Source organism: Acartia tonsa, chromosome 3, assembly GCF_053477335.1.
Source record: "Acartia tonsa isolate MP-2025a chromosome 3, ASM5347733v1, whole genome shotgun sequence".
Taxonomy (NCBI): domain Eukaryota; kingdom Metazoa; phylum Arthropoda; class Copepoda; order Calanoida; family Acartiidae; genus Acartia; species Acartia tonsa.
The window spans coordinates 16,449,829-16,473,172 of NC_137262.1; the positions used below are offsets into that span (position 1 = coordinate 16,449,829).

The 23,344-nt window shown below is 32.3% G+C and overlaps 2 protein-coding genes across 2 annotated transcripts; both read right to left on the reverse strand.

Annotated features, from left to right (window-relative positions):
- Positions 1 to 1,336: 1,336 nt before the first annotated feature.
- Positions 1,337 to 10,600, reverse strand: LOC145314781 (uncharacterized). Its single transcript, XM_080154859.1, has 7 exons — positions 10,534 to 10,600; positions 10,123 to 10,219; positions 9,007 to 9,754; positions 7,314 to 7,437; positions 4,977 to 6,230; positions 4,433 to 4,505; positions 1,337 to 1,712 (listed from the first exon to the last, which is right to left on the reverse strand). The coding sequence occupies exons 3-7, from the start codon at positions 9,145 to 9,147 to the stop codon at positions 1,337 to 1,339; spliced, it is 1,968 nt and encodes a 655-aa protein (XP_080010985.1). The 5' UTR covers positions 9,148 to 9,754; positions 10,123 to 10,219; positions 10,534 to 10,600.
- A 1,109-nt stretch (positions 10,601 to 11,709) lies between these two features.
- Positions 11,710 to 23,193, reverse strand: LOC145313469 (uncharacterized). Its single transcript, XM_080152902.1, has 18 exons — positions 23,068 to 23,193; positions 22,572 to 22,697; positions 21,121 to 21,171; positions 20,709 to 20,744; positions 20,405 to 20,457; positions 20,016 to 20,125; positions 19,609 to 19,742; positions 19,232 to 19,327; positions 18,219 to 18,346; positions 17,754 to 17,927; positions 17,549 to 17,654; positions 17,066 to 17,224; positions 15,090 to 15,193; positions 14,600 to 14,669; positions 13,633 to 13,679; positions 13,368 to 13,444; positions 12,156 to 12,282; positions 11,710 to 12,018 (listed from the first exon to the last, which is right to left on the reverse strand). Exons 2-18 carry the CDS (start codon positions 22,689 to 22,691, stop codon positions 11,979 to 11,981), a joined length of 1,632 nt encoding a protein of 543 aa, XP_080009028.1. The 5' UTR covers positions 22,692 to 22,697; positions 23,068 to 23,193; the 3' UTR covers positions 11,710 to 11,978.
- Positions 23,194 to 23,344: the final 151 nt, after the last annotated feature.

The following is a 23,344-nucleotide window of genomic DNA, read 5'->3' on the forward strand; positions in this document are numbered from 1 at the left end:
AAACTAATTTTCCATCACAGGTTTAGAATTTTCAAGTTTTGGCTGGCAAAGTTGCCTCATCCAAAGAGATTGTTTTCTGTCGTAAAATCTTGAACCGTTTTTAACCAAAAATTAACGATATTTAAAAATAATTTTCGTTAAAATTTTCACAATTTTAAAGTTAACAAGATTTTTCATATCAAATAGTCAAAAGTAAATCGATAGGTACTAAAAATAAATCGAAAAGGCAATCTACTGGTACATATGATTAAATAAAAAATATTACCTCAGTAATTTTCAACAACTAAAAATCGATAAAATCATAAACTTTAGTAAAACTGTTGTCAATTGAATTATTCGTCATTGCAGCTACATTTATATTTTCAATATTGTCATCCATATCATTTTGATGATTTACATCTTCACAGTTATCTTTATCCATAGCAGCATTGAACTCACTAGCGGATTTTTCATGGTTTTCACAAAATTTTTTTACTGAATCAAGTTCAGTGAGAGACATATTATGAGGAAGAATGCTGGTAGGTGCAAATTCTTCTAGGAGTCGTCCCAAAACTGAATCACTTGGAATCAAATCAATTGGTATGAAATCTTCATTTTCTTTAGATTCATCGACCTTGTCAATTTCTAGATATAAGTTGAAAAACTTGTTCGTTAAAGAAAACATTATTTTGTAACTTGTAACAAAGTGTCTCAAAAATCTGCCATGTGACATCATAAAAATGATGGGTTATCTATCTCTTTCCCACTTAGCCTCTCATCTCTCTCATTTTTATGACGTCTCATGGCTGATTTCTTAGACACTTTATAGGTTACATTATTTTGCTAAATTTCATATCTAGATTTAAGAGAATGTCAACATCCATAAAAGCAAATATCTGATACGGAAGGACAAATGAACATTATAACTTGCAGCGTGAAAGCACTAAATTAGCTGCATAAGTCTAAATTGTAATTAAAATTGAAAAACAACTCAATTACAGGATACTGGACATACATTTTTAGAACTTATTATTATAGAGATGCTTCGCTTATAACCTTTTTCGGAATCTGTATTTTAAGAACAGATGAATAGGACAATTAAATTAGATTACAACAAAGTCAAACGACCTAATTAGAAAACTCTACGCCTGACTCAGGATTAAGGTATAGCCAGCAAGCAAAATAAATCTAAAGTAATCTTTGGGGGCCGATTTAAATGTCGTCAATTTTATAATAACTTTTCCTCAATGACAGCGCAAAATCACTTAAGGATTTCGTGATTTTTTTCCCGAATTAATTTCGCTGTAAGCTAAAGATGACTTCAAAAGAAATAAACTGCCAAAAAAACAAATGAATTTCACAACTTTCCTATTTTCTCTTTTATTTGTTTTGGCTTCTTGGCTTTAGATTGACCCTTCGAAACATCTAAACTCCTACGTTTCCTTTGAGGCTTATCTTTAGATAAATATTTGAGTTTATTCTTATTTACTGCTTTTGATTTGACATTCTTATCACTGGGGCCAGGTGTAGAATTTGTGTGCGATGTTGAAAAATCTTTCTTTACTACTTCATCTGCTTTTACGATGGCAACGTCGTTTTTAACCTCAAGACTCGATTTATTTTCACTGACTTCTTTTTCTTTTTCTATGGAACTTCTGGTTTCTGTTGGATGATTGTTATGTAAATCATGAATACTTTTAGAATTCCCATCATGACTTGCAGTTTTATCAGAACTAAAACAAGTTATTGTTTATACAGGGCGACCACTCCAAAACCAAAAAAATATAGTATTTTTATAGTATATTTTTTTTATCCATATAGTTTATATAGTATATTTTTTTCACTCATATAGTATGATATAGTATCTGACTTTGAATTATTTAGTAATACATAGTATATAGTATATACATCCTTCAATGAAGAAACTCTATTAAATTATATTATTGTTTGTGATTTAAATATCAGTTATTTTTCATCATAGAATTAACTTAAGGTGGATGGAAAAGTTTTGCCACTTTCACTACTCCATGATTAATAGGCTAGGTATTAATATGAGACTATAGGTTATTTGGGATAAAAGTTTACTTTTGGGTAGTATTTCATGTATATTTAATCATTTTTGGATAGGTCTCCAGTTTCAGGTGCTGCAGGCTAGCTGGTTTCTGAACAAGTAATTTGAAGAGTTAGAGGTCAACGTATAAAGCAGAATATGCATCTTTTTTGATGTTATTAACGTTAATGAAGAAAAAATTAAAATCGACCTGCAAGTTCTGGTCAAGCAGGCCTCGAGGTCTACTCTGGACAGGTAAAATTCAAATTTCTTGTTTGAAGAGTTAGAGGTAAAACAAAGAATGCATCTATTTGAATATTTTTTTTTACATATAAGAAGAAAAAATGACATTTAGCCTCCAGGTTCAGGTGCTGCAGAGCCGCAGGTGGACTCTGGACAGGGACTTCTTACTTGAACAGTTAATGGTATATTTGTTAAAAAAATGATCTTATATTTGGATGTTGTTTATTTATTTGAAGGAAAAAAATTTGGCCTCCAGGTTTAGGTGCTGCAGGCTTCCAGGTGGACTCTGGACAGGTAAAAAATCATTTTTTTAAAAAAAGACGTTAGAGGTTAGTTTATTAGATGTTATTTATGTGTTTAAAGAAAAAGGTTAATGTGCTGCAGGCCTCCAGGTGGACTCTGGACAGGTAAAAATCAAAATTTCCTATTTAGAGAGTTAAAGGTTAGTTTTTAAAACACCATAAGCATCTTTTTAGACGTTATTTACATAACAGAAGAAAAAAAATACAATTGCTCAGGTGCTCAGGTGCTGCAGGCCTCCAGAGAAGACTCCAGACCTCAGAGAAGACCTGGAGGCCAAAGGGTCCTGAACTTGATGGACAATTTTATTTTGTTCTTCAGATATGTTAATAACATACAAATAGATGCATATTCTGACCTCTTAACTCTTCAAATAAGAAATTTAAATATTTTATCTGTCCTGAGTGAACCTGAACTTGGAGCCTGATATGTTAATATTATCCAAATAAATCCATATTCTGTTATATAAATTGAACTCTAACTCGTCATATAAGAAATTTGATTGTTTACATGTCCAGAGTGGACCTGGAGGCCTGCCAGACCTGAACTTGGAGGTCGATTTTAATTTTTTCTTCAAAATTGTTAGTAACATCAAAAAAGGTACATATTCTGTTTTATAAGTGGACCTCTAACTCCTAAAATAAAAAATTTGATTTTTTACCTGTCCAGAGTGGACCTGGAGGCCTGAAGACCAGAACTTGGAGGCCTAATTTAATTTTTTCTTCGGATTAGTATGTTAATAAAATCCAAAAAGGTGCATAGGTATTTTGTTTAATCTCTAACTCTTTAAATAAAATTCAAAATTTTTTACCTGTCCAAAAACCACCTTCCAGCCTGCAGCACCTGAACCTGGAGACCTATCCAAAAAATGAATCAATATTAGTCAACTATTATCCAAAAGTAAACTTTTATCCTAAATAACCTTTAGTCTCACATTAATACCTAGCCTAATAATCATGGAGTAAGTGAAAAATAACTGATATTTAAATCACAAACAATAATATAATTTAATGGATTTTCTTCATCTCTTTCTTACTGTAGAGCTTTATGCATTTTTGTCGTATCACAGTATCTTTTGATAGGTTATTGAATGTTAGGTTAGATAAGATAAAGGTTATTGGTTGCCCCGCAGGGCTAGAGCCCCCCGCAGGGGCTAGAAATAGGAGAAACCCTAATGTGAAAATAAGACAAAACGCACATTAAGAGGCGTTGTCACAAAACTGACAATATTCGTTTTTTGTTATATAAATGTAATATTATATAGTATATATAGTAAATTTTGGTCAAATAAAGGTAAAATAATATAGTATATATAGTAAATTTTTGTCATATAGTATGATATAGTATCCAAATTCATCCTATATAGTATATATAGTATGCAGTGGTCGCCCTGTTTATATAACTATCTCATACAGTAACTAAGTAAATACCATTGATTGCCGTACGTACGGATACACAAACAACGTGAACACAGCCGTATGTACAGGAGTATGTATGTCAAAGCTTTTTTCAAACAAAGATGACAACATCCATAAGCAGAGAAGCAATGAAATCATGGTGTTCAAGGTTCAAAGGTTATAAAAAAATTAAGTGATTATTAAACAATAAAAATCACAAAACCTTTTTTAAAAACAATTTATTGTAGCTTTACCGATGGACAATTAAGTTGTATGCTGATTGCTCTTTGGTAAGGGGCATCTTCACAAAAAAAACCCAGCAAACTATCTTAAAAGTAACAGAGAAAATCACATTTTACCGCAAGCGTTACAGACAGACAGACAAAGTGAATTATAGAGCACCTTCGCTACTATATGAAAATCTATATAAAGCTTGATTCAATTTGGGCAAAAATAACTTTACCTATCTTCTGTCCTGCACTTATTATCTGGGATGTTTCTTTCATCGCTAACATCTATCTCAATATGTTTCTCCACTAACAAGTAAAATTTTATCAACTAGCGGCCACGCCCCTAGAGGCCTCAAGGAGTACTTGAGATGGAAGGTTGAAATAAAAAAGGTCCCCTATTTTTATCTTTGTTTAAAAAAAGAAAAATTGATAAAAACAAGAAAAGAAAATATTTTTTTGGAGGGCTGGGAGGTGGTTTCCTCCCCCAAAATATCTGTATACCTTCCCAGGACCTATGAGAAGCTACGCTGTAAAGGATAATCGGTTCAGCGGTTCACAGAGATCCTTCGGTACAGACAGAGACCCTGCTACTTTTATATGAGTTTAAGAAGATTGTCAAAAAAAGTTACATTTAAAATATATAAAAAAATGTTAAAATTAAGTTCACAGTATTTTAATATTGCAATAATACCCGAACAATACACATCAGTTAGCGTTAATATCTTTATCGAACATATTAGGTAATAAGAAACAATTAAGAAATGTTTATATCTCTACCTTTATTTTCATGGTGATTCCTTATGTGTCTTCTCAGGCTTGTACTCCATGAAAATGTGGCACAGCAGAGATTACACGTGAAAACTTCAAATCTATGTGTTAGCTCATGGGCTCTTAGTGTAGCAGATTTTTTATATATCTTTGAACACGACGTGCACTTGTAGGATTTGACTTTTCTGTGAATAATTCTATGTTTGTTCAACAAACACTTACTTTTAAATTGGTCTTTACAGTAGCTACACGGATAAGAAGCTTCTTTGGTATTGTTTGATAAATGAACCTTAAGATCATCTGCCCTTGTGAAAGATTCTTCACAATAGCCACAGTAATGAGTTTTGTTCTTGTGCGCTACCTTGTGTCTTTTCAAGCTGTCCTCTCTAGTAAATTGTTTGTTGCAAACATCACATGAATAAGATTTTAGCGCTTTCATGTGTATTTTCAGATCACTAAACGATTTCTTGCGTACTTCACATTCTATATTTCTATGCCTACTTTTATGCTTACTCAAAGAGGAACTAAACTTAAAAGTCTTAGAACATAAAACACATTTATAATTGTACGTCTCAAGGTGAGTGTTCTTGTGAGCTGTCAAGTTGTCCTTTCTGGTAAATTGTTTGTTGCAAACATCACATAAATAAGATTTTGGCGCTTCCATGTGGCTTTCCAGATCATTCAGATGACTGAATGATTTCTTGCGTCTGTCATATTCTGTATTGTTGTGCCTACTTTTATGCTTACTTAAAGAGGAACTTGTCTTAAAAGTTTCAGAACATAAATCACATTTGTAAGTGTTAGTTTGAAGATGAGTCTTCTTGTGAGCTATCATATTATCTTTTCTGGTAAATTGTTTGTTGCAAACATCACATAAATGATATTGAATAATTCCGACATGGATGGTTTTAATGTGCCCTTTTAAGGATTTTAATTTTTTGAAAGATTTTTCACAGTAATTACATTTGTGAAGTTTTTCTTCGTTGTGACTTTTTTCATGATTTCTCAATAAATTTTTAGTCTTAAATGATTTTTTACATAAAATACATGAAAAAGGTCTCTCTTGATTGTGTGTTAACTTGTGCTTGTATAAGGTGGAGGCTTGTTTAAAAGATTTGATGCATATATCGCACTTATAGTTTCTATCCTCCAAATGGATTTTCACATGAGTGGTGAGATATTTTCTTGTAGAAAATTCTTCGTTACAAGTGGCACAACGATACTTAATCTCTTGTCCATTTAGGTCACTCAAAGGATCAATTTCTAATTAATCAACAAAAAAATATAGTTTTAACTTTTCATTGTGATATTACTACACAATAACGAATAATTTTCCGAGCTTCAGGCAATTCAAATGAAATATGTACTTTATGACTGTGAAAATTAAAGAACTAACATTATAAAACTTGAGAAAAATAAGCACTCAATTAAGGTAGATGATAGGATGAAAAAATAAGATAAGAGGAATTATCATTTGGTGAGAAATGGCAGCGGGTGATATAAGAGAAATGTAGGGTGTGCAAAGGTCTACCCAGCATTTTGCAAGCAGTGGGTTTAGAATGAACAAAACTAAAATTAAAATATGCACTGCTTAACCAAAAAAATGTGTTTGCTTGATTTCGTTAAGCATTTACTAACAAACGAGCAGGATAAAAAATTTAAACAAGGATGACAAATATTGACAACATCCATAAGTAGCGAAGAACCAAAGAAATGGAATAGGTAAACGGACAAAGTTAGTTACAGACAGGGTTTCGGATCCGCATTGATTTTTTGCGGATCCGGATCCTCCAAATTTGGTCAGTGCGGATCCGGATCCTTGACAATAAAAATAAAATCACCAAATTTTTCAAAAATATTTATTCTTTAATTCGAAGTCAAAAATACTTTTAATTTTCAAGTCTGACCCTAAACCTTAAAGATTGGCTCTCATCAAGAGAATGTCTGAGATTTTATATAAATTTAGGTAGATTTTTCCATTTTTTCTGCATTTTTTTGAGTCTAAGGATCCTTGCGGATCCGGATCAGAAACCCTGGTTACAGAGCAGATTTTCAGTTCTCATAGAAAAGAAACGAAAAATAGATAACATGCAAAATCCAAAGAAAATCACAAAGCTTTTAAAAATATGTTTATGTCTTTTGAAGCATGACAGACAGACAGACAAAACAATGTGGCGGATATGTCATGTAAATCTTTTCTGAAAATTTCAGATGTCTATCTATATTAACAGATGAGAAAATCACATTTCCCCCGTAGCGTAATGAATTGACTAACAGACAAAGCGAAATATTAAGTACAAGTTTTATCATATCACTCAATCAAAAAAAATCTTTTTTTTGTTAAACCTTGAATTTGATCATCGGTCTTTATCTTTACGTCTGATTCTTCAAGTTCTTCTTGAAGGCATTCTTTTATTTGCAAGGATTCAACTTTAACGAATTCTGTTTCATATGCGGTCCTCTCATTATACTAAAACAAAAATAACTATATTTATTATACAAAGCCTATAAATACAAAACAATTTACTACATGATATGTCCAATAAACCTACAGTCGAAGAGGGCTGGAACACACACTAAGGAAACGACAGAAAGATATTGTCAATCAAAACCTTGAAGTGGAGTCCCCAAGGAAATAGAATGTTTGTGGACCATGGGCAACCTACATTGAAAGAACTCAAAAATGAACCCAAAACGAATAGTTAATCAATAGACCTATTGTCTAAATTGGGCCAATAGAAGGAACCTGACGGAACATTCAAGAGATCGCTATATATTGTCGCATATCTTAGGACTTTCTTGGTAAATCAATTCGTGTAAAAATTTCTTAACTCGCATAATGTGAAGCTTAGGACAAACATACAAGTTAGTTGTGAAGTTAATTAACTTTCTAAAAATTATATAGTCGAAAAAATTCGTCTCAAATTTCAACGCCCGTATCTCGTATATAACAAAATGTAAACAACTGTTTCTGTCTGCAAAAATTCCGGTTTTAATTTTGATGAAAATTGGGTTGAGTTGAACCATCTAGATATACGACGTCTATTCCAAAGCGTTTACTCACTTCTTGCCGCTTCCGTAAAACATTGTTCATACCCTACGCTATACTTAAGATATGCGTAAATTAAAATGTCAAAGATGATGAACCGACAAAGGGAATAGTAGATTTTACAATATTGCGTCAAGTTGTGAGTAAGATTCAAGTCAAAGGCGCTTATTAAGTCTAACTGTTCTTAATGTTTATAAAACGCATAGTATAATTTAACGCACAATTTAAAAGCAGTATGACCTAATAAGCGCCTTTGACTGGAATCTTACAACTTTACGCAATATTGTAAAAGCTACTATTCCTTTCCAAGAATAGTTGCTCATTGTTCATTTTAGACATAATTCTGTGACAGGGCAAACAAATGTTCCTTTCATGGAGTTTCTAACTTAATACATCAAAGAGAAATGAATGAATAACAGAAAGACAAAGTCAAATAGTTATTGCTTAATTTGGTTATAGTCGAATCTTTAAAATGTTTTTTTTTATAGGTTATATTGGGTTAGGTTATTGCCCCACAGGGTTAGCCAATTGGCCCCGCATGGTTAGAGCCCCAAAGTGTGACAGCCTTTGTTTATTTTCATAAAGGAATATGGTTTAAGACTTTAAAACAGGAAAATACCGACAAAATTTGACATGGTAATCGATCTTATTGGGTACAATATCGGACTCACTGTGTAGAAACGGCGGCGAAACCGCCGCAAATCTCTAACTCCCGACGCTTTTCTCTAATTAGGTTTAGTCCTTTCGTACGTCCGTAACCGTTAGCTCTTTTCGTTAATTTACCCATATTAGAATTATAATCTCAATTTCAAACTATGCATGATAATTCCTATAACAATTAGGTACAATTTAGGAAGCGTAGCAACTCTATATATGTTACCAGAAAGTCCGTGTGTAAATTTAAAAATGTAAAACAATGTAGATTACAACTATTTATGTCGCATTCTTCCATTTACTTACTCTAAATACTAAGAGTGAAACTCTAAATACCTGCTCATTAAGATTAATTTGTCCTAGGGAAGGTCTTGGAATCTTGCTACTCCTCTCATTAGTAAATAGGACGTGCTGATTTTCCTTATCATCACTGTCAGGGTCACCTTTCTCCTCCCCAATTTCATTGCCAGATTCCATTTTATCCTTTTAAATTGACCAAACAAAAAAGTGTGAGATTATTAGGATTATTTAAAAAAAAACAAACTTTATTGGTAGGTATATTTAGGCTATTATTTTATTTAAGTGCCTCGGTTACATTTTTTTATATCTATCACAATTAATACATATGAACAAATAAACATAAAAACAAGTTTCAAATACTAGAAATTTATCTTTATTTTTTTACTCTACATAATAAGAAAACTATCCTTTATTTATCTTCAATTTTTATCTCATCTTTGATAGGTTCGTCACAAGATACAAAACAAAATGGATAAGTATTAACGCTTGTTTTTCTTGATGACTTTGATGAATTTTTGGCTCTTTTTCTTAAAACCATTCCATGCTGATTTGAGTCATCGTTATCACCATCAGATAAATTGATATCAACTTCAGCTGTGGTAGAAGCATTATGATCTTCAAAACGCTCAGGGTCATCTACATTTTCCTCCCTTTCCAATAAAGAAAGAATGTGATCTTTCGCGTGGATTTTTTCGTGTTTGTGTATGCCACTATTTCTTGCGAATCTCTTCTTGCATATTTTACATGAGTATGGTTTTTCTCCGGTGTGTTTTCTTCTGTGAACCTAAAATAAGTTAGATTTAAAAGGGGTCCTTTTTAGCGCATTTTTCGTAAAAGCGGATGTTTTAAGACTTTAAAAGAGGAGTAGACCTCTGAAATCTGGCATGGCTGTTGCTTTAATGGGGTAGATATACGTGAATTTGTGAAAACTTAAGAAAACTTTAGTGGGGGGGGGGGGGGGGGCATATTTCCTTTATTGGGGGCCTGAAGGTGTCCCTACCGCCATGAAAATAGCTTAAAACCACCACCGGACTAGTATATGTATTCTCTTAGGCCTGAAGAGTAGGGCCAATTCAGTTGAGCTTCATACGGACAGACTAACATCGTTCTACTTTGTATAATAAATAGAATTTGATTATTTAGAATAGCCACCTTTAGATCACTGTTTGAGACAAATGAGTATTGGCAGATATCACAATTGTATTTTTTCTCTCCAGTATGAATTCTTGTGTGAACATCAAGGTTATATCTAAAAAGACATTAAAGCAAGATTGACAACATCCATAAAAGGGAAGCTCTGAAATGGAAGGACAAACGAATATTAATACTTGTAGATCGTCAGAACTGAATAAGCATAATATTAATGCATAAGTCTTAACAAAATCGTAAGTAAATTTGTTGCAAAACTACTTAAATACAAGATAACCTCATAAAAGATCTTACATAATTCCACAATAAAATAACCTCCCCCCCCCCCCTCAAAACATTGTGTTTCCCCTTTTTAATCATAAAACAAACATGCGAGTATCCCCTCCCAAGTAGAAAAGTTTTAAAAACATTTACTTTTTAGCAAATGATTTTCCACACATATTGCAAAGGAATGTCTTGCCGTCTTCTGAGTGAACTAAATGTTACTTAGTTTCTTTATGTTGTTTGGATATTAACAAAGCATTGGTTGGATATTTAACAAAAATTACAATTATTATATACTATTACAAAAAGTAGAAAGGTATTTTTGTTTGTCCGTTGCTCCTTTTTAGATATGCTTCTAATGAAAGAAAGGGGAATTATAATTTTCGTAACTTCATGGGATAATCAAAAGAGGCTAGGGGTGAAACCACTAATTTTATACAAAGGGCAATTAATTGAAAATAGGCAAAGCATAAAAAATTATAGGTACTTCATTTGGATTAAATTTTTTTTTGTAAAAAACATTAAAGGGGTACTAGAGTAGTCACTTTCGTGACATTGCCTCTTAAGGAGCGTTTCTTTGTATTTTCACAGTGGCTTTTGATAATTTATTTTAGGTTAGGTTAGGCGATTGTCCACGCAGGATTAGAGTCCCCCACAGGGGCTAGAAATAGGAGAAAAGCTACTGTGAAAATACGAAGAAACTCCCCTTAAAAGGCGTTGCCACGAAAGAGACTAAACCCCATTATTAAACATAAATATAGAAGGAAAAGAATCTAATCCTTTCAGGTGTGCATTAAGATTACTCTTCTTGGTGAAGTCAGATCCACATTCATAGCATTTATATGGCTTCTCTCCTGTATGTACTAAAATATGCCTTTCTTCTTCAGATTTATATTTAAAAGTCTTTTCACAATAAGTGCATTTGTATTTATTCTTTTCCTTGGATGACATTTTAATTCAAATCATATTTCTGAAATTACATAGATATAAAATATAAAAAAATAGGTCTCTAAAACTTAAAATTTTATGTAAACTATTCTTAAGTTTAAGGTCAAATAATAACAATGCATTATTTAAATGTAGCACAGGGGCTGCTATTCAGTCAATTAATTCCATTTGAAATTGCCGAAAATTAAATATTTGTTGGTGTAGAACTTGTTTTTTGAACAACTTAAGAGAAGTGGGTAGATACGTTTAGGTAATACGGGTTCAAGTAAATTAAAACTATATCAATTAAGAAAGGACAAAGACTTTGATTTTACAGTAACAATAGTCTATGTCCAAAAAAATTTCAATATCATTTTATTAAACAAAATAAAGAAAAAAAACAAATAACAATTTATTAATTGTAATTAAAAACAATAATTCAATATCAATAACAAATGATTCGTTTTATTCAAGTTGGAAAAAAAAATCAAAAACTAAAGAATAGCAGTATTTTTCTCTTCAGCATAAACATCTTGATTTTAGCATAATCATTACATTATCCACAGTTGTTCAGAAAAGATGTGTTTCCATCTTTAAAACATGTATAGTATTACTTCATTGACATTTCGCAATCCTTCAACTGATATATTTTCTGTGTGTATAACAAATTAAAGCATGATATTTTCTTCCAAAATCGGCAAAACTTCCTCCTTTAAAACAACATATTTTAATAAAAATTCAATTGTCAAAGTATGGTTGAATAGAAACATATATTTTGATGTGCATTTAAAATAAAAGTATATATATTTTTTAGATACATTAAATAATAAAATGTGTTGTATTTTTCCTTGATTTGCATAATAACAGCTTGTGCTTGTTCAGATTGCACGGGATTTTTCTTTTTAGCTCTGGCTTTCTTCTGATTGCTGGGTCCTTCTGCTAGGCTGGCCATTGCTTTGGATAATGGATCATCTGTTATATTTATGTTTTATTCTACTATATGTCATGAATACCTGATTAATATCACGGGGATAGTTCATAATAAAATAGAACAGGAAAGTTATAACAACTAGAGATTGACACTGCACTGGACACTGGGGACAGAATAAAAAATTAATATTAAACAAGCAATAAACTAAAACATATCTGAGCGAGAGGGGACAAACGGCTATATATTACACAAATTCCCAAAGTTTTATATTAGCAACTTAACAACTTTGGGGACTTTTAGTGAATTTTGATTGGTTTATTAAATTGAGTGTTCATACGTTTCAGCCACCAATTGTAATCTACAGGAGGGATAAATTTGTGCATTAACATTGGGGATGTTCACCAATTTGTACTCCGTTGTCTTATCCCTTTAGATCCCTAAAAACACATGTATGTATTGTATAATTAAAAACAAGGATGACAACATCCATAAAAGCGAAGCACTGAAACGGTAGGACAAACGGGCATTAACACTTGTATAGTATCTGAACTGAAAAATCGGAACATAAATGTATAAATGTCGAATCAAAATTGTAGGTAAATTTGTTGAAAAACTGCTTAAAAACAGGATAATGTTTATGGACATACTTACATTTTTGGACTTGATTATAGAGATGCTTCGCTTATAATATTGTTCTTTGTTGTCCCAGGAATCAATATACCAAAAATCAGATCAAACGGATAATTAAAACACTTGAAAATTTGTTGTTAAAGAGTAGAAAAATCAACATGTTTAAAATGGACGTACGGACATTCTGGTAATGATTATAGAGTTGCTATGCTTTCTAAATCGTACCCAACTTTTACAGAAATCATCATGCAAAGTTTGAAATCGATAGGACAATTCTAACATGCTTAAATTAACGAATAAAAGCTATCTATCTTGGACGGACGGACGGACGTACAGACGGACGGACGGACCGACCCTAATTATAGAAAAGCTTCGCTTTTAATAAGGAGATGGTTCAATAAAGTGTAATAAATGTAAAGATCATTTTTCATCACGTCTGGGTTTTTGTAAACCCCAAAGGAAATTACTTAAATGATTAAAATAGAATAAAACAATCCTGGGATGAGATCTTCTGGGGTAGGTTCTATAATGCATTCTTTGGGTAGCTGACCAAACAATCCATGAACTTTTTTCCTTTAAAATTATTGAAAAATAGGTTATAAGTTTAACAGCCACAAAGATAATTCTATTCTCAATAATATTCTAATAAATCAACCTTTGGTTATTCAACATTTCTATTCAAGATATTTTTTAAAAAGAAGCTTAGTAGTTGAACAAATAAACAATTTATTTAAATATTTAATAAAAAATTAAGAGCATACCTATGTTGAGCCAAAGTATCTCTTGTTTTTACTCTTGTACTACATTTCTGATATAAATAAGAAATATCTGAGTAATTAAAAATGAATATTTATCATCCATCCACCCCCCTCCCCTATTTTCAGACTAAACGTAAGTTTGATCTTTTCCTCCTTTTAATAAACTTGACATTAATTTGCTGACATTTTTCTGTTCATCCTCTAAAGTTTTGTTTTTGTTGTTAAGGGGACTATACACGAATAAGAGCAAGTGATTCCAAGCACCTTCAGCATTGAACCTGAGTATTTTTTATGAATATGCTAGGTTTATGCTTAATACAGTTATATCGAGTACAAAAATAAGTTTAACCATGGATTTATATAAAAAAACTTTGAAATTATAAGCATTTTTGATGAAATATCATCAACTGTTTTGTTGAGTTCAAACTGTTTTTTTTAAAGTTTTGACACAAAAGAATATTATTTCGATGAAAAATGTATTTTTACAAAAGGGCTGGTAACTTGTAACACTGAAAACAGTTTACCTAATTAATGTAGTTTTACAATTTACAGCATTTGATGATTTTTTTCCCATGTTAATTTATTTGGTCTCAACAAAACATTTGATGATATTGGGCTTAACATTTCAAAGTTTTTTTCATATAAAACCACATATTGAATCTTAATTTTTTAAGTCCATAAACCTGTATCAAACATAAACCTAAAAAACTCAGGTTCAATGCAGGAGGGTGCTTGGAATCACTTGTTCTCGTTCGTGCATAGTCCCCTTTACAACAAAAACAAAACTTTAAAGGATGAACGGCAGGAATGTGATGCAGAAAGTGTTTTCTAATTCTAGCTCAATTAGCCTTTTTTGAGACAATTCTTGTCACTATTTGGCAGAAAGAAGTGTCAAGTGTAAATAGATGGAATGTTTTGCGGAAAAATATGAATCCCTAGATGATTCTATAGAGTAAAATAAATTACTTACGTCACAAGCAAAGCCTTTGAAAGAAAAATGAGATGTCACATGATTTTGCAATAAGCAATTTCGAACAAATCTAAAAAAATATAAACAGAATGCATGGGAGTATAATTATATTCTACACAAGGTTAATTCAATTAATTCAAATATTCTTCTCTATATGATTATATACATTATACATATGGCTCAGCTCAAGTTTCAGTGCATTATTTTTTTCTTCCCTCCCCCACATATTTTTCATCCTAACCCTTGCGCCCCCTTAAACGGGGATCCCATGCAGAACCCCTTTCATAAGAAAAATAAGAATAACCAAAAAATATTATGTCTGAATGTGAGCTTGTCTTTCCACGTTTTCTTTAAATATAGATCTTTGACGCGACTTGTAAACTTGTAAAAATATTCAACTAAAACTAAAATTCTTTTTCTCAAAAGATATTAGACAATTACTACTTAAGGGTTTGTAGAGAAGCTTCGCATCTTAATAAAAAAATATTACCTTTTAGTACATAATTGACAGGCATAAGGTTTCTCAGAATCTGACAAGTGAGTTCTCATGTGTTTTCTCAAGTTTTCTTTCCACGCAAATGATTTACCACATTTCTAACAAGACATTAAAAAATGAAAGAATAGTGTAAATTAAAGTCGTAAATTCTGTATCAAACAGGAGAAATGCACTAATTTTTTAGCCCTCTAGCTCTAATAGGAAAGGTGCTAAAAGCAGGGATAAGGGATAGGAAACCTGGCCATTAATTAGGTCCCGGCCTAGATTCTAAAGGGATATTGCAACTATTACAAATTACTATCAAACTGGCGGACGCTCCCAAGTAGCTATCGCTCTAAACCAATAAGAATCGGCCTGTTTTTAACAACCAATCACCAATTGGCGAAAATTATTAAGTAAAAAATATTTTAATTGAGAAAACGGCGGCGGGACCGCCGCTCCCGCCGTTTTCCGCCGCCGTCAAAAAAATATTTTTTACTGAACCATAAAAAGATTTGTTATAATATCTCAAAAAGCAAAGGAGAAGCTATGAATTTAAGATATATTATGATAAACGAGAATTTGAAAAAAATGTCCCCCCGCAGGGTTAGTTATAAGGGGAAAAATTTGAAGAAAAAAAACATGGTCTCAAATGATTCTAAATCGCCTAATTCGGCGAGAAATAAAATAAAAATTTTTTTTGAGTGGTGGAAAACGGTGTAGGACGGCGGGAGCGGCGGTCCCGCCGCTGTTTTCCGCAGCCGTACCTCTGCCATTAGTTACTGACCTACCTAAAAATATTTTGTTTCAATATCTTTTAAATCACAGGAGTACCTACCACTGAATTTAAGATTATCTTAATGTACAAAAATTGTACATTTGAAAAAAATGACTAAGCAGGGCTGCTTGTTAGGGGAAATTTTTTTGAAAAAAATAACATGGTCTCAAATGAATCCAAATTGACTAATTGAGAAATGCAAAAAAAAATTTTTTTTGTTGGCGGCGAAAAACGGCGGCGGACGGCGGGAGCGGCGGTCCCGCCGCCGTTTTCTTAATTCAAATATTTTTTACTTACCAATCTAAAAAGATTTTGTTTCAATATCTTCAAAATCACAGGAGAAGTACTGTATTTAAGATATACAGGGCTGCTTGTAAGGGGAAAAATTTTTGAAAAAAATAACATGGTCTCAAATGATTCCAAATTGCCTAATTCGGCGAGAAATGCAAAAAAAAAATTTTTGGTGGCGGCGGAAAACGGCGGCGGGCGGCGGGAGCGGCGGTCCCGCCGCCGTTTTTTTTGAAAGATACCAGTAGTTGGGGTAATTACTGACCCAGCCCAAAAGATTTCATCCAATTATCTCTAAAACTAAGGGAGTAGCACCCAAAATAAAATTGCTGGTATGTCGTGGCACGAGTCACCACATTCCCCCCCCCCCCTTTTCTCCAGTATTTAAATTACTTGAGCAAAAATTAATCGGGATAAGGGATATTCCTTGGTTTATATCAAATCATCAATATTTTTGTCCCAAAGTTAATATTGTGGATAAATTAATTGAGTAGGCGGCAGCCCTTGTCAGCAACGAGGGATTTTTGACATATTTTCGACTCTTTTATTCAGCGTTTTTGACTTTTGAAGGTTTTAAAAGTTAAATTTTTGATAAAAATGGACTTGAAAAACTTAATAGGGGCATTTGCACATGACAAAACAGAGTTACCAAATTATAATTTATAAAAATCTTTTTATTTATCTAGTCCGGAGCCAGAGCCGTTTTTTAACGAAAATTACGGCTCCAGCTCCAGCAAAATATGGCGGCTCCACGGCTCCCGGCTCCGCAACACTGCTTTATTCCTTTAAGTTATAAATATCTAACTAAATTATCCATCTTTGTAATGTCTAGATACTTATTGTCAAAATATTAAATGGGTAAATTTTGGTGTTGATGTGAAATGCCTATTATGCTCCCGTTACATATCTTCTTAAAAAACTTTACCTCACAGCTCCAATTTTCTGCGCTCATGTGCTTCTTCATATGATTCGCCAGATCAAAATCTCTCTTAAATGCTGAGTCGCAGACGTTACATTTGAAAGCTCGAACGGTGGTGTGAGCATATTTCAGATGGCCTCTCAGAATTGTCTGAGATTTCAATTCCTAATAGATAATAAAAGCGTGATTCAGGCTAGTTTTGGACGCTACAAAGAAGTTTTGACAAGAGATAATAAATTATTTTTGGAACCTAGTAAAGAAACTAGATATGCATTTCCTAAGTTTACCATGCCTTGATAATATTGTGAGGATATGGAATAGACAATAATAAGGAAATAAATCAAACCATCCCACAATAATACGCCCGAATTTATCCTGAATCAACTCAAGATTAAGCACATATCCAAATATAGAACAGGAAAAACTGAGGTGTAAAAAAATAAGCAATAAACAAGTTAATAAATAAAGGGGAGCAACAAAAAAACTTACCATGCCACAGACATGGCAAACAAACTGTTTAGTGCCACATTTTGTTTCAATATGATGGCGATATGAATTATAACTTGTATGTGTCTGATTACAGAGCTCACAGGTCCTAAAATTTAAACTTTTGAGTTTTAAATTCGACTTGGTTAGCAACAATTTCTGAATGACCTGAAGACGACCAAAAATCATAACTTTTGATAAATTCTACCTGGAAACAGGATGCACCTTTCCAGTACACTTGAGTATATGGTAAGAAAAATAAATTGAATTTCTTTGCTTCTGGCAAACAGCTCTTGTACACGTTGGACAAATATAAGCCTTCTTGTTCTTATCATAACAGGTGCCATTATCGGGGTCATTCTGAATACCTGGATGAGAATTCCTAAAAAAAAGCCGCATTTAGTTAAATATTATTCCTACGACAAGATACAATATTTAAAGCGAAGCATCTCTGTAATCAAGTTCCAAAATATAAACATGTCCTTTTAGAGAATCCTTTATTTACAAAACTTTGCACCTTATATATGTACAATTTAGTCAAAACTTGTAAATTAATATTCTGTTCATTAAGCTTTAACATTCTACCAATTATCATGTTCGATTTCTCTTTCGTTTGATATCAGAGCTTTGCTTTTAAGGATGTTGTAATCCTCATATAGTGAAAAATGATAACCTGAAATGTTCTCTCAACTCTTCTTCCACATTGAATATGGAATAGCAGATATGACAGGGATATAAATAGTTACACAGGGATTGTCCAAATATAGCTTCACACATCCACTTAGATCTTAAACTACGAACCTAAAATATATTTTTTATTAACATATTTTAAAAGAAAATAACTTTGTAAAATGTATAGACATAACAAGTTGTGAAGCCTTGAAGCTTCACTTTTTAGATAATGCTTTGTCATTCTTGTAAAAAAGAGGGGGGGGGGGGTTCTAAGTGACGGAAGCTCGAAAACCGTGAGCAAAAAAATAAATATTAAGCTAGAATTTTGAAACTTGGTACATAAGCAGCATAGCAAAATAGGTACTACATCTAAATGGAATGCGAGCCATCCAACTAGCCCGCTGGGGTTAGCAACTTAACCTAATAACTTTAAAAAATTGGATGTTATCATTTAGATGTAGAACCAATTGGACTAAGCCTATGTACCAAGTTTCGATCTCAATGTTTAGTCCATTTCGCTCACGGTTACGGTTTACCTAGTACCCCCCTCTTAAATTGAAGATAGCCAAATGATCCACACTTAAATGATCTTTTTACTATCTCTGCACAGTCTTGCCTTGGTGATATATATCAATGATACCCAAAGGATCAACAATTACCTTGAGTGGCATATCAATGATACCCCAAGGATCAACACATCCAACTAAGGTATCTTTATCTCTGTATTGTCCTAACTTGAGTGGCATATATAATTAATGATACCCCAAGGATCAACACATCCAATTAAGGTATCTTTATCTCTGTATAGTCTTACCTTAAGTGGCATATTAATGATACCCCAAGGATCAACACATCCAACTAAGGTATCTTTATCTCTGTATAGTCTTACCTTAAGGATCAACACATCCAACTAAGGTATCTTTATCTTTGTATAGTGTTACCTTGAGTGGCATATTAATGATACCCCAATGATCAACACATCCAACTAAGGTATCTTTATCTGTTTAGTCTTACCTTGAGTGGCATATTAATGATACCCCAAGGATCAACAAATTCATCATAAGTATCCTCCTCATCAACGTCTTCTTCATCGTCCATAGCTATGGCCCCCTGAACAACAAGAAATTAAGTTAAAAAACACAACGATAGGTAAGGATGTAGGCTTTGTCTTGGGAGTGAGAGGATAGTTTATTTGGCAAAAAAGTTTCGTGTTGGGATGTAGTTTTCTTATATTAAAAAAGAAATTGGATTTAGCCTCCAGGTTCAAGTGCAACAGGCCTCTGAGCAGATAAAAATATTTTATTTTTATTTTTACCTGTCCAGAGACCACCTGGAAGCCTGCAGCACCTGAACCTAAAGGTCGGTCGTGGTATTAAACCTATCATTATTACCTGAACATCTATTTTACATTTACTCATATGATAAATGAAGAATAGAACATTCTTATTTGTCTTGTAAATCTTGCAGTGTGGACAGGTGTAAATATTTAGCCCAGGATCATAAAAGGTTCCATGTTCTATGTGACCTACAAAAAAATTGTCATAGTTATGGAAGTTTAAACACATAATTTTAGAAAAATAGATGTTAATGCGGGAATTTTTTTCTGGATATTTAATATCCTATTTCGATTAAAGGATTTTACTTTATTAAAGTTATTCTGATAATCAATAAACAAAAATATGTTAATAATTTTAATAGGATTTATATACGTATATTGTAAGCTTAAGTGTCTAAATATTTTGAAACATTTTTAACTAATCACCCCCCCCCCCCCACTCTAAATTGTAATAAATTTTACCTTGATGATCTTTAGCGATGTGACTTTCAAGGGATTTCTCTGACTCGAAGGCAGAATAACATTTTCTACAACCCCACAAACATTCAACTAACTTCCCATCTAACAGAGTTCTAAACAAGATAAATATTGGAAACTAAGAAATCTCTAAAGTCCGTCGAAAATACCTACCTTTTAAGTGTACAGACACGCCCACAAAAAAAAAACAAATATTTTTACGAGAACACTGCTTTAGAGGTACAAGGTATTAAAATGCCGAGAGAGATAGTAAAACAAAATTTATAAAGAAATTCTAGTAATATAAGATCAGGCCGCTGTAAACATTTGTATTTCTTTATTAAAAAAGCATTTTAGCACAAAAAAAATTATATTTCAATTAAATAAAAACAAACCTACTCATATCTTGATATTTTGGTCTAGTTCCTACTTCTAAAGCATATCCTTCCTAATATATTCAATTTATTATTAACCGGATAAAAGAGTTTTTGTTGAAATTAAACAGACAATCACTATGTGTTCAAAATTATCATAAAAGAAAATTTCTCCATAAACAAGCGAAACATGATTAGTTTTCATAAAAAATAACTTTGTATGTAAGACAGGCTAATCGCATATAAACGTACGGTCAACCTTAAAATAACGAAATAATATTATATCTTAATTGTATTATACACAAAAATAAGCTAAAAAGTAAACCTTGTAACTCTTTCTCTGCTTCTCAAATTTATCAATCTAAAACAAAACGATGTATTGTTTTCTAAGAAAATAATTGAATCAAGTTTCAATGTAGTTAACGTAAACTATTTACAGTTTTGTTGGAGTATAGTATCTTTTGTGACATCAACTCTTAAGGGGCGTTTGGTCGTATTTTCACAATAGCTTTTGATAGGTTAATTTAGGTTAGCTTAGTTGATTGACCCGCAGGGTTAGGCAATTCGCCCCACAGGGTTAGAGTCCCCCACAGTGGCTAGAAATAGGAGAAAAGCTACTGTGTAAAGACGACGAAATGCCCATTTAATAGGCGATGTCATATAATACCCAAACGATGCTTTGAAAATCTAATAATCAAAGCTAATAATGTTACTAAATTGCTGAAATATGGAATAACCTGTTCAACAGTATCGGGTTCTTCTTCGCCAAATTGTAACAGTTCATTTGCCTGTAATAAATATTCTATGTAGATATCATTCGTGAATCGTTTTAAACACATTTTGGTATTTAAGCTATACTGCTGTTTTCAGTTATAATTACCCGTTAGAGCCAGCTAAATACTTTTTGTAATTGAGAATGATGACTACTTAGCTTCCAAATATTTCTTTTTTTTATATTCACCACACATTATACCTAATGGCATTATCAAACCAACTTTCCAAACATTTTGTTACTTCATGAAAAAAAACCAAGAATTTCTACTTTTTTCAACAAGTGTTGTCTTTTTTTTTTAATAAAAATATTTAATTCGATGAACAGTGTTTCCTTAAATAACATACCTAATATGTGATTGTGCGACACTTTGATTTGACTAGTAGCTGGTAATAATGAGGGATCAAGAGGGATAAGAAAATGGCCGATAAATTGATGTACATCCCAATGATGATACACAAAATTACCCACACAAAATTACCCGTTCTGTAGATTAAATGAATAGTTAAAACATTTTAAAAGCTCAACTGAATGACCAACCAATCAAAATCCACTAAAAGTCTCAAAAGTTGTCCAGCCATTGAATAAAGAAACGTTATTTATAATACTTGCCTCATAAGGAAAAAGGATAAGAGGATGAATACTCAACCCTTTTTCATGGTAAAATACTACTTCCCCATCCCTAAATTTAGAAGCAGACGAAAATCAAAAGCCGCCCAGGGCTTTTTGTAATTCAACCATAAATAATAATGTGAATAAAAAGAAAAGCGATATTTAGCAAACAGCCGTGGGCGGTCAGAATCAGCTGAATGTTCATTATGAAAAAAATTTCCCCCTTTTTAGAAATAGAAGGATTCATCTTTCATGAACAAATTTTTTAAAATAAAAATAAAATTCTATGTAATTTTTAATTAAAACATTAAAACGAAAATATCTAATCTAATATTCTTGCCCTAAATATGGAAATAGTAAAAAGTAAAAAAATATTTTTTTTAATAATTTTTAATCCTCCCATTTGAAAAGTAGTGGAATAGCAATGAATTTTAGCGCAGCAACAGCGCTGAGTAGGCCTCTAGGCCCACTGCCTATTTTTGTCTTCTAGTTGCTTCGATTCCTCTCTTTTATTTTTTTCTCTATGACTTGCCTTAAATTCATCAATGCCACAATATTTGTAATGCTTAACAAACCAGACCAGCTGGTAATAATACTTGCCTTAAATTCATCAATGCCACAGTATTTGTAATGCTTGACAAACCAGACCATCTGGTAATAATACTTGCCTTAAATTCATCAATGCCACAGTATTTGTAATGCTTAAGAAACCAGACCATCTGGTAATAATACTTGCCCTAAATTCATCAATGCCACAGTATTTGTAATGCTTAACAAACCAGACCATCTGGTAATAATACTTGCCTTAAATTCATCAATGCCACAGTATTTGTAATGCTTAACAAACCAGACCAGATGTTTCAACTTCATTTGTTTCTCACACTTGTCACATTTAAACTCGTTACTCTTGATTCTTTTTATCATCGGGTTCTGAACATAAACAAGGATCACAGTGCAGCAAAGTTGGACATTTCAAATTTTCGGCATAAATTCTTATTTTAAAACCCTAAGTTCTTCACAATACCACTCCGTATGGAATAAATTCATGGTCATTTCATCAATTACTTTGCTAAGGTAACAAAAGTTCAGCCTTCATTAAATCCTATAGGTATACCTAGGTATTGGTTTTGTGAAATTTTTTTTTTTTTTTTTAAATGTAAAACTTAATTTTTACAGTAATGCATGCACCAACTTTAATAGTTTTTAAAGACTTTTATGGTATCTCCACACTAAATCAAATATAAATGCTTTACTTGAAGTAATTTGAAAAAAGTCCTATAAAATTGATATCCTTATGTACCTTTTTCTCTCCTTCTTGGTGGAAGGCAATCCTATGATCCCTGGCCAAATCTCTGTCTGGGAAACATTTCAAGCATATAGGGCACACAGTGATTGCCTTTATCTTCTTAGGATTCTAATAAGGATATTTACTTTCAATATGGTGAAAAAGTATTGCTTAATTTAACCCACTTACCATTGACATAAAGTTACAACTATAGAAAGGTAGAAATTTTTGCTGCAAATTATGCTACATAATGAATAATATATCACTAGATATCAGTACCACCTTTCTAACC

Bases quoted from the DNA above. Each gene is read 5' to 3' on its own strand.
- LOC145313469 (XM_080152902.1), bottom strand. From the start codon at position 22,691: ATGATAAAAAGAATCAAGAGTAACGAGTTTAAATGTGACAAGTGTGAG. The intron at 20,126-20,404 runs GTTTGTTTTTAT...TATCTTGTTTAG, and splicing joins AAATATCAAGATATGAGTAG to AACTCTGTTAGATGGGAAGT. The intron at 14,670-15,089 runs GTAATATTTTTT...ATATTTTTTTAG, and splicing joins TGTCAATTATGTACTAAAAG to ATTTGTTCGAAATTGCTTAT.
- LOC145314781 (XM_080154859.1), bottom strand. From the start codon at position 9,147: ATGGAATCTGGCAATGAAATTGGGGAGGAGAAAGGTGACCCTGACAGT. The intron at 7,438-9,006 runs GTATTTAGAGTT...TTTTTGTTTTAG, and splicing joins AAATTAATCTTAATGAGCAG to TATAATGAGAGGACCGCATA. The intron at 6,231-7,313 runs GTTTAACAAAAA...TTGATTAATTAG, and splicing joins GACCGATGATCAAATTCAAG to AAATTGATCCTTTGAGTGAC.